General features: G+C 33.0%; 1 protein-coding gene across 1 annotated transcript; it reads right to left on the bottom strand.

Annotated features, from left to right (window-relative positions):
• Positions 1 to 68: 68 nt before the first annotated feature.
• LOC114930601 (uncharacterized) lies at positions 69 to 11,410 on the bottom strand. The gene is made up of 28 exons (XM_029302441.2): positions 11,209 to 11,410; positions 10,011 to 10,070; positions 9,818 to 9,916; positions 9,361 to 9,398; positions 9,232 to 9,294; positions 9,038 to 9,151; positions 8,667 to 8,811; positions 8,358 to 8,482; positions 8,073 to 8,279; positions 7,726 to 7,824; positions 7,431 to 7,539; positions 7,118 to 7,305; positions 6,819 to 7,035; positions 6,263 to 6,351; positions 6,024 to 6,185; positions 5,638 to 5,799; positions 5,352 to 5,549; positions 4,919 to 5,063; positions 4,480 to 4,740; positions 4,155 to 4,288; positions 3,769 to 4,038; positions 3,389 to 3,604; positions 3,178 to 3,267; positions 2,538 to 2,919; positions 2,089 to 2,304; positions 1,501 to 1,673; positions 1,157 to 1,378; positions 69 to 783 (listed from the first exon to the last, which is right to left on the bottom strand). Exons 1-28 carry the CDS (start codon positions 11,396 to 11,398, stop codon positions 637 to 639), a joined length of 4,521 nt encoding a protein of 1,506 aa, XP_029158274.2. The 5' UTR covers positions 11,399 to 11,410; the 3' UTR covers positions 69 to 636.
• Between the last annotated feature and the right edge of the window lie 116 nt (positions 11,411 to 11,526).

The following is an 11,526-nucleotide window of genomic DNA, read 5'->3' as shown; positions in this document are numbered from 1 at the left end:
GAGCTGGAAGGGGGAAACGGCTGGAACGAACATAATTACATTAAAACAAATTCACACTTAACATTAAGCAATGTGAATTGTAATTTTATTTACTTAATAAAACAGTGCTCTATAAGTACGAAAATGCTGACAACTTAGTTAGATCTCGCGAATTTCGGGGAGACTTGAAGCTTCTCCCTCCCTCATAGATACGTCACTGGTCATGTCTAATATTTCAAGTACTTTGATAAAATTCCGTTGATATTCAAGTAGTATCGCTCTTCAGATATCACAATTTTTTTTAATTAACGTATTCTTTTTTAGAATATATATGTATATAACAGGTTCAATATAATTAATTTTTACAAATATTTTTGTTAAGTATTTTTGAATTATTTCTGCTATTTAAGAAAACTTGAATAAAAATACCGATATACACAATGCAGGTCATTATGCAGATTAAATTAAATATAATGTTTAATTGTTATTGCAATTTTATTGTAAAGAATGAAATTTTAACGTATATAGTCATCTAATCTTTTTACAATATATTGAAAGACATCATTTCCTTAACATTATATAATAGAAAATGATGGATAGTTCATAAGCCCAGTAAGATAACAGTTGTAATATTGCATCCCAAAATTATACTTTGTTTTATTGATAACAAACCGCGCCAATTTCAACGGAGAAACTTTGTTCGGGTTTTCCGATATCTCGCAAAGCCACGTCTAAGATAGGAAGTCTTACGGGTTTGTCCGTCTCATATAAGACCACAGTCTTACCCCAATGATTTTGATGAAGCTATGAATTGATGTATATATAAATAAATTATGTAATATAATAATAATATAAAGTTGTCTTTTTTTATGAAAAAATATATAATAACCCGTTTAATATTCTATATATTTATATATTTAATTTATTTAAATTCAAATAGACGTCTCTGTTTTAACATGATTTTAGCCACACAAATATATTCTGTTTGTTCTTTTGTTTACATAAATACTTGTATATTTTATAAACAAGTATTTATGTAAAAATAAAAAAAAACAGTCATGACATGTAATGTTAAATATATTAGAAATAATCTAAAATTGTCTATAATTCGTTTTATTAAAAAAATAATAAAAATGAATTAAACAAATTGTGAATAGAATAAAAAAATTTAACTTACCCTGCATTCGTCTGTTATCATCTCATACCTAAGACGCTGATTGCCACGTGATGTCAATTCAACGTCATTCCAAGCCAGAAGTTTCAAGCTTTTTCTGTACGTTTTCCGCTCGTAATCGAAATAAGCGACGCTGTTTTTACAATGATATGTGATATTCTGTTGCGCATGTTTCGAGAGCAATTGCAAGAAATTGATCTGATTATTATCCGCCTTGTATGTAATCTGCAAATGCAAATACATTTTATGGCATTTTATAAGCATTTATATTTTTAAGAAATGCGTTTTATATCTTTCATTACATAATTAATACAACCGAAATCAACAAGTATATAGAATATAACAACCTTCATGCCATCGTCTATTTCGCTCAGCCAGGTCTCTTGTTGATCAGTGATGTGAGTGATCTCTGGTGAACGGACGGGATTCGGTAAAATGCAAGTAGCACGTTTCTCAGCATCACAATGCACTAAGATTGCGTCTCGCACATCTCCTTCGTTTGGATCAATCCAATATTCGCCTATTATATATGTATAAATTTATATTAATTTAATTATTTTAATTCATATTTATACTCCCCGTAAAAATATGCAATAGTTTTATACATAATATGACTCATAATAATATTTCTATTCATAAACTATTTCATTTAATTTATAAGTAATGTATTATTATTTATGAGTAACTGTACATGTGATTTATTTATATAAAATATATAATTTAATAATATATTTCCATCGCTCTTTATACTCTTCTTTAGATTATAAAGATTCCTTTAGCTTCATTTTTGTTTCAGGAGAAGTGTTGCTATTTTTATATATTTGATTACACACATTTGATTATTTCTGTCATAAAAAATAAATTGGAAAAATTGGAAATTGACAGAAAGTATGCAGTAATTATGAAACTAAAAATAAATGATTCTCAAGACTCACCAGATAATTTATCTGGATACGCAACGAATAGATCTCGACAGGTTTTGACCGGTGAATTCTTTTCACCATCTGGCTTCACCAATTTTTGAAACGATGACTTTAGTTTTTCATATGCTTTCATAAGCAATTCTCTTCGTTCTTCTTCAGTAATATCTTTACTAAATATTCTCGGTGGTTCATCACCGAGTGGATCTGGTCCTTTAATTTGACCTTGTTCTGTATGATAAATAAGAAAGTTTCTACGTAAATATAGTATAATTTTAAAAAAATGTTAATAAAATATAAAAACTTAAATAAAAATCAAGAAAGTCTAACATAAGCAATGTTTTCGAAATTTAGAAAATTTTATACTTATGTTTGTATCTGAAGTCTAAAAATCAACTATAATAAATTATAATTTATTATATTTGTGCAAATATATCTTATGATTTCAGTCAATTAAATCATACGTAAATATGCTGCTAGCGATGCGGTATCGTAACCAAAACCAATTTCTCCAGGAGGACCGGGTGGTCCGGGAGGTCCTGGAAGACCAGGCGAGCCATGGCGACCTTCTTCTCCAGGTGGACCTTGTGGTCCAGGATTTCCCGCAGGTCCTATAGGTCCTGGGTTGCCTTCCCGCCCAGGAGTACCTCTAATACCTGACTCCCCATCTTTACCAGGAAGTCCTGGTAGACCAGGCATACCCTTTTCCCCTGGCAAACCAGAAGCTCCTGGCAATCCTTGCAAACCATTGAATCCGCGATGTCCTTTCAACCCTTTCGGTCCCTCTTCGCCACGATCACCTTTTGCGCCTTCGATGCCTGACGGACCGGGTTTTCCTCGTGGACCCTAAAAATGTCATAATACAAAAGAATTTTATTTACCTATATATACATATGTATTATTATTATTATTATTATTATTATATAATATAAGAAATATTTTTATTTCTTTTTAAGCCTGTAAGATTTAATATCATAAATTAAAATCAAACTTAATTTCTTCAACTTTATTACTTTAATTTAAATTAAGTTATTCTATACATAATTTATTATAGGTATATAAACTTATTTATTTAATTAATTGAATTTAATAAATGTGCATTACCTGTGGACCTTCTACTCCTTGTGGTCCTGCTTCGCCTTTCGGACCAGGTTCCCCAGCGAATCCGGCAGGTCCTGTAGATCCAGGTGGCCCCTATTAAAAATACATTTTTATTGATATATTTATACTGATATATTTTTATTTTATATATTACATTATAGTATTTTTATATATATAAAAAAAAACAAAAAATAAAAATAAAAATTATGATCACTGGTAATCCAGGTGAACCAGAGGGGCCTGCTGCACCAGGTACTCCAGGTGGTCCCTTATCACCAGGTCGACCTGCTATTCCTGGTAGCCCTGGTTTTCCAGTTGGTCCTTCTGGTCCTGCCTCTCCCACGAGACCAGGCAAACCAGGAGGACCTAATAATCCAGGAGGTCCAGATGGACCTGCTGCACCTGGTTTTCCAGATTGTCCTGTTTCACCCTTAAAAAATTAATCATTCTGCCATATGAAATTATTTACAAATGAAAAAAATAGTAGTAATTATAATAGGCAAGAAATACAATTTAAAAAATTTGTAACTAGAAAAACAATATATATTGAATTAAATAAAGTATTGTTTAAGTATAATATATATTTTTATTTACAGGTGCCCCGCGTAATCCTCTACTCCCTACAGAACCAGGAGAGCCGGGTAAACCTGGCAAACCTCTTTCGCCGGGTAAACCTTGAGGTCCTTGAGGACCGGTCGGCCCTTGAGGACCTTGGGATCCACTTTCACCTTTATTTCCATCTATTCCTGGTAGACCAGAATTACCAATCGGACCTGGATTTCCAGGACGTCCTGAATCGCCAGCATTGCCTTTGGCACCAGGCAATCCTGGAGGACCAGGTGATCCTGTATTCCCCGGTGGGCCCTATAATACACATACCCAATCGTATAAATCTTTAATATTCTATTATATATTATATGTTATTTTTTATTAATTATTATGTAGTATTTGCTTAAAATTCGTAAAGATTAACGACTTACGGCTGGACCAACTTGTCCCGCGATACCAGGTGGTCCCATCAAGCCAGATTCACCTCGTGCACCCGGGTCACCTCTAATTCCCTTAGCTCCGGTAAATCCAATAGGTCCAGGTGGTCCAGCTTCGCCAGGACTGCCTATTAATGAATGTAATTTATATATATACTTACATGTCAAAAATAATTCTAATCTGTATATTATAAAATATTTAATATATAAATATATATAATAAATATGTTAATATATATTATTATTGTAAGCACACAATAATTTTACGAGCGACTATGCCAATTTATTAATTATAAAATAATTTAAAACTATTCATTACCAGATAGTCCAGGATTTCCTTGCTCTCCCTTTAAACCTGTATATCCACGATCACCCTTTAGACCAGGAAGTCCGATTAATCCTTGTGGACCTGGGAAACCCGGCGAACCTTGCAATCCTTGAAGACCTCTGTCCCCTGGATTACCAGGTGCTCCATGTTCGCCTGGAAGACCAGGTGCTCCCGGATCACCTCGTTCCGCTGGTTCTCCAGGAGGGCCATGAGGTCCTACTTCTCCCTGTAAACCACGTTCTCCAATATGTCCTGCAAATTTAAGTAAAAAGTATCATATCTTGTTAATAAATTGTTATTAATTAAATTATAATATTACATTGACATTAATAGTTTGCAAATTAATATAAATATTACAGTTAAGAGTTTAACAAGGCTCTGCAATATAAATATTACAGATTTTACATTAAAATAAAACGTAGGATGTTACCTGGTGGACCTTCAGGACCAATTGGTCCGACTGCTCCTCTCTCTCCTGTCTGTCCAGGTTCTCCAGGTAATCCTCTCGCGCCAGGAAGTCCTAACAATCCCGGTGTACCGGAATTGCCTTTTTCTCCCTTAGGTCCTGGTAAGCCCTGAAAAAAATATATAAGTAAATATTATAATGTGTTTATATACATATACATGAGATCTATTTCGAACCATACATTATCATACAAAGCGTTTAGAAACAAAATGCATTAAGTCGATGATGTATATAATGTAAATTTGTAAATTTAAGTTTATTTTAAAGATATAAAATTTTGCAATTAAATTAAAGAGCTTATTTTTAAAAATCATATTAAATCATTCGAAATCATAAAAAGAAAAATAACGAAATATTCGAATTCTGATTGAAACATATAAATGAGATAATAACCTACAGTAAGACCATCAGGGCCTTGCGTTCCAGTTTCTCCTCTCGGACCTATAGGTCCTGGAGATCCCGTAAGTCCTCTTTCTCCCGGAATTCCTCGCTCGCCTCTGCTGCCGACTGGTCCTGGCGGACCGAGAGGTCCTTGTAACCCCGCTTCTCCATCCTTGCCTGGAATACCTGGATTACCAGTGGCGCCTGGAAGACCCTGTGCATAAGTATTATTAACACGTTAAAACTGGCGTTTAGCTCATATTTGCATCACGAGATCGTAAATATATTTCAATGCTGCCTACTTGAAAACCTCTAAGTCCAACTGATCCCGGAGGACCTCGCGCACCGTCGTTTCCCGGTGAACCTGGTGGACCCTGTACTCCCGGAGATCCTTCTTTACCAGTATCTCCTCTCGGACCGGGCAAACCCGGATTGCCAGGCTCACCATCTTTTCCAGGTTCTCCCTAACGCAACAAAAAAATTTGGAAAAATACAATAAAAGATTAGAATACGATATTAACGTTTATACATTTTAATTCTATTTTTAATATTAATACTCACAATACCAGTCTATTGCGTAAAGTTAAATATGTGTATATAGAAAATATCTTTTTGTGAAAATGTATTTTCTGTAGAAAGTATCGCGCATACGTTAATTTTTAAGAAAAGAATCAATAATATCAATTACGGGATATCCTCTCTCTCCTGGCGTCCCTAATAGTCCTGGTAGACCTTGAGGTCCAGGTGGACCCTGTTCTCCAGGCTTGCCATCTGCACCTTGAATTCCACGTTCGCCAGGATTGCCTGGTTTTCCAGGAGCTCCTGATTTACCCATCAAACCACGTAAACCCTGAAATTTAAACATTTATATATTACTGAATACTTTTCACACTGCAAAAATCGTAATGTTAAAATATTTCTATAAACTTGTAATCCTGGCGGTCCAGGTCGTCCAGGATCCCCAGTAGCTCCTTTCGACCCAACAGCTCCCGCTGGACCACGGTCACCGGGATGTCCTGACAATGATTTATAATCATGATTATTAATATATTTCTTATATTGCATTTTTATATGTATGCGTGTTTAAAAAGAAAAGAATGTGAAGTCAATTCAACATAGAATTTTTGAGATTGTAATAAAATAAAAAGATTTAATTACATTAAAAAATAAACTTCTAAATTTCAATTTCTAAATTTCATAAAACTTGGACTGTGATATCATAAATTGAAATATTATTTATAATTTTATAAATCTAATCGAACTTCTATTTTCATATTATTATTTTCAAGAAATTAATATTTTTTTTTAATTAACACTTTTCCAAGGAATGTGATATAACAAAATATAATTATAATATATATTCTCAGCTTATATCATTATTTGAAAATCTTTATAATGATAACGTTTATGTATACATATATATTTTAATATATTAATTATTATATTTAATGATATGATCTAATGAATACAATATATAAAATACCTTGAGGTCCAGCCGGACCATCTGGCCCAGGAAGACCACGCATTCCAGGTGTACCGCGTTCTCCAGGAGATCCCGCGACACCGATCGGTCCACGCACACCTCTTTTGCCCCTCTTGCCTTCATTCCCAGGAGGTCCGGGAACTCCACGTGGACCGGATATTCCAGGGTCACCTTTCACGCCGGAGTCGCCTTTAAACCCTCTTTCACCAGGAAGGCCCTGTAAAAATATCGTCAAAATTTTATACAAAGTTTAAGACGTAATTCATATAGTTTATAAACTGTACGATAATAATGCATACAGGTGCTCCTTTGGCTCCAGAAATACCAGGATTACCCGCTGCTCCAGGTTGACCTCGAGCACCGGGAAATCCAGGTAAACCAACTGGTCCTATTGCACCAGTAGCTCCTTTCTCGCCGGGACTTCCATCTTTGCCTTGAATACCTTGCGGACCTGTCTCTCCAGGTTGTCCTGGACGGCCACTTTCACCTTTGTAAAAAATATTAATTAAGAGATCAAAAAATAAATATTACTTTCCTTCAAAATATATAAACACATTTATAAGAAAAGATGCAACTTTTGTCTTCATTTAGATAACAATCAATGTATCTCACCTCGCGGGCCTTGTAAACCCTGACTTCCTTTCGGTCCTTGTGATCCTTGATCACCCTTAGACCCAGGATTGCCTGGAAAACCTGGTGCACCTGGTTTTCCTACAGCACCCTATATGTAAATGACAATGTTATAACTTAAATAGTAAATTGTGCAAATATACTGTATACTTTATTCAGAATAACAACATAAATAAAAAAGTATTATAATTTTGCAAAGAGCTTTAGGTGTATTTTATAATAAGTCTCTTCAAGATGTAAACTTCGAATTCGTATATGAATTGAATAATTAACTTACAGGTTGCCCGGGTGGTCCAATAATTCCATCAGGGCCTCTTAATCCAGGAGGGCCTGATGAACCCTCTCTACCTCTCTCACCACGTGGCCCCGCTGGACCCTGCGTTAATAACCAACAATAACATTTATGCAAAAAACAATGTATTCTCTCTATCTCCTCTCTTCCTCCCTCGGCCCTCTTTTTTCTTTCCCTCCCTCCTCTCCCTCTCTCTCTCTCTTCAGCATTAAATATTTACTTAAACATTAAAAAAACTTATTATTAATAAAAAAATGTTTTTCTATGTTTTTCTATTTTTCTCTTCCTTGTACATTCAGAAATTCATATTTGGAACATTATTATTTACATACCATTGGACCTATCAGCCCCATTGGTCCTGATGCGCCCATAGATCCTTTTTCACCAGAAACTCCTTGCTCACCTTTTGCTCCGTCCAGACCCGGGAAACCACGATGACCTTTTATTCCCGGAAGTCCAGGCATTCCTGGAAGTCCACGTGATCCCACGGGACCAGCTGATCCTGGCGGACCGGTCTCGCCATCTTCTCCACTGATACCCTGTCGTTAAAAGATGTTACAGAACTTTTAATATTTTTTCGTATTAATAAAGAATTGTTATTATATATACTCTCTTACGTCTTTTCCAGGTAATCCCGGTAAGCCTCGAGGTCCTAGCGAACCTGGAGAACCTGGAGATCCCGGTTCACCAGGTTCACCACGTGTACCTTGAAAACCTTGAGGACCTGGAGCACCAGTTGGACCTATAAATAAACATATAAAGAAAATATAATTTTTATATAAATATTAGATTTCAAATTAAATATTAGATTTGAAGTAAAAAATATATTTTTATGGATATATAAGATAGAATTATTAAAATAAATATTATTTAAATATTAACATTTGTTTATTATTTAAATAAAAAGATTAAAATTATTAATTTACCTGGAGGACCTCGCGGACCTATTGGACCTACTTGTGCTTGAATATAAGAATATGCTTCTGGTCCATATAATGGTGCAGCTGCACCTGTTGGGCCTTTATCTTGATTTGCTTGAGACAAAGCCAGTTGTTGATAATATAAAGATACCTGTTATATCATCGATATTATATATAAATTATATTTATTACAATATACTTATATATGCTATTATATAATATTATTTTAATATACTTATTATAATAAATATATATTTATTATAATAAGAGACATACATAATAAATATATCGATCAAAAATAATTATTCACAATAATTCTCTTACATGATATAAAAAGGAAATAGGAACAATTTTAAATTATAGAACAATTTTCTTACATCAGGCACAGGTCCTGGAGGTCCAGGTGGTCCTGGAATTCCGGGATTTCCGGGTTGTCCAGGATATCCTGCATCACCTGGTCGACCAATATCTCCAGGTCTACCAGGTTCACCCTTTTTTGTTAATGTTTAATTTTTGTCAATATTTTCTGAAGAACAGTTTATTTAATTTGAATAATTTTGCGATTACTTACTCGTGGACCAGCGACAGAATTGTATATATTACTTTCACCTGGTAAAATTTCTGTGGACGAAACCTAAACACAAGAAAAAAACTATTTTTTACAAAATTCAACTTAATTTTTCAACTATAAATTACTTACTGAATGATCTTCGGATGTTGCATTAGTCTGCTCTAAATCTAGAATGTGCAAATAATCAAACAAATCTTAAAAAATATACGAAAAATGTAACGAATAAAAAAATTTTAATTTAATTATTTACTTGTTTCTCTTTTTTATTTTCTGTTTTTATTCAGAGCGTTGTTTGTTCACTAATGTTCATCTATTTGCGCAAAGAAAATTATTAAGTAACTAATTCAAGAGATATATAACTTTATAATATCTGAAAACATGGTAATACATAAATATATAAATATAAAATAATGTTATACGATATAGATTAACAAGAAATAGATTTTTAATTTAATACAGACGTTTATCTTTTAAAAACCAAGAATAATTACTTTTAACATTAATTATTTATCAATTACATTATATTGTGCAATTATTTATCTTTTTCTAAATATAAAAATAAAAAAATACTTAATTTGTCACTTACCACGACCGTAAAATAGAGTTGTCGTTGGAGCTGGTAAATCCGTAGGTCTTTCCGGTTTATACGAAGTTGCCGTACTTTCTATCGATGATTCATGATATCCTATATTCAATAATTATGCAATCATTAATTCTTTAATTTTTATAATAATTTTTTTTAAATTAAAATGATACATAAGCACAAATCACATGTTCACCTGAAATTCGTGTGCTTGATGATGGTACCACAGGAAGTGGCAATGTTGTCGTGGTCGTCTCTAATAAAATCAAATTCTTATTATTAATACAAAAACGAAAAAAATAAATTGTTGATATTAATAATAACTCATTATTGCAACAATATGTCATTCACTAGTATAAAATTTTAGCACCTTTATTATTCGCAAGGAAGCTGTGCCGGATGATATACTTTAGCTGTAAATTATATTGAAGCGCATTCGTAATTAATAAATTGAAACGAATGATATTAAACGCATTGCCCCGATTAAAACACGAGCAATTAATTATTTTGTGCAACTTAACGAGATTGATCTCTGACACAAGACTTCCGCCGTTTTGAGACAACTGTCACAAATGACCTAGTTACCATTTTACCACATATGTTAAGAATTCTTTTTTTATAACTAAAAAATTATATTTATAATTTATTATTATATAGAAATAAGATAAAATTATATATTGCTATTACATGATAAAATTTAAGTAAAATAATTATTTTTTATGTATTTGTCGTCGATTAACGAGGAAGTTTAAGAAAAGTGTACAATATTCATGTGTTAAGTGTTTTGCAGATCTACAAAGATTAGATTTTGTAGTCTCATAATATTCTTTCTTCAAATAAGAGGCTCGACAGAATAGAAAATACTGAAATATAGACACATAATTGTCAGAAAATTGTTTATTTCTTACATCGGTCATCGTTTTTATATCTTATAATGTGAGTCATTGCATTGTAAATTATAACGTCACATTGTTTAAGTTGATTGATATGAAATGATATAAATTGATATAAAATTCATATTGTCCAAATAATATAATCTGAACTACATGGAAAAAATTTTTCTAATATTTTTCAGTTTAATAAATCTTAATAAATTTTTTTATATAAATTATTTCTCAAAATTATTGCATCTAACATTAATTATAAAATTGAAATAAAATATTCGTTATTATGTAGATATTATATAATTTAATGGCTTGTTACTATCAATCGTTATATTCCTTGTAGAAATAAGAATCATCACAAATAAAAAATATTATTTAAGTATGTATTATCATACTACATATATATGTATGTTTTTGCCTCAATAAATATAGGAATTAATTTTAAAAAATACGATAAATTTCAATTCTTTCCTTTTCGATCATCACGTTTGTTTAATTTTTCACACTCACCATTTTTTTCTTCGTAGTCGTCGTAATTCTCATAATAATCGTAATTATAATCGTCAGGCTGCTGCGCCTGCGGTCTCTCTGACCTGGACCGTTGTTTTCTCGGCCGATTTTTCACAGCATTTGCTTGATTCAGCAGCAGCAGGTGGATCAGGAAAAGCCCCGTGACCAGCTGTAGGGTCTGCCGCCTCATCGAGAAACGTCTCTCTATCCGACAGGGGTGGAATAGTAGACTCTACTGAAGAACAAGGAAAATACAAATCCTAATCTCCCGATTCGTCTCTATCGGGAGGCTGAGGACAACTAGACTCGTGGCAACCG

This window comes from Nylanderia fulva, unplaced genomic scaffold (assembly GCF_048542155.1).
Source record: "Nylanderia fulva isolate GAGA-0341 unplaced genomic scaffold, ASM4854215v1 Scaffold30, whole genome shotgun sequence".
NCBI lineage: Eukaryota > Metazoa > Arthropoda > Insecta > Hymenoptera > Formicidae > Nylanderia > Nylanderia fulva.
This window is presented reverse-complemented; position numbering and strand designations above follow the sequence as displayed.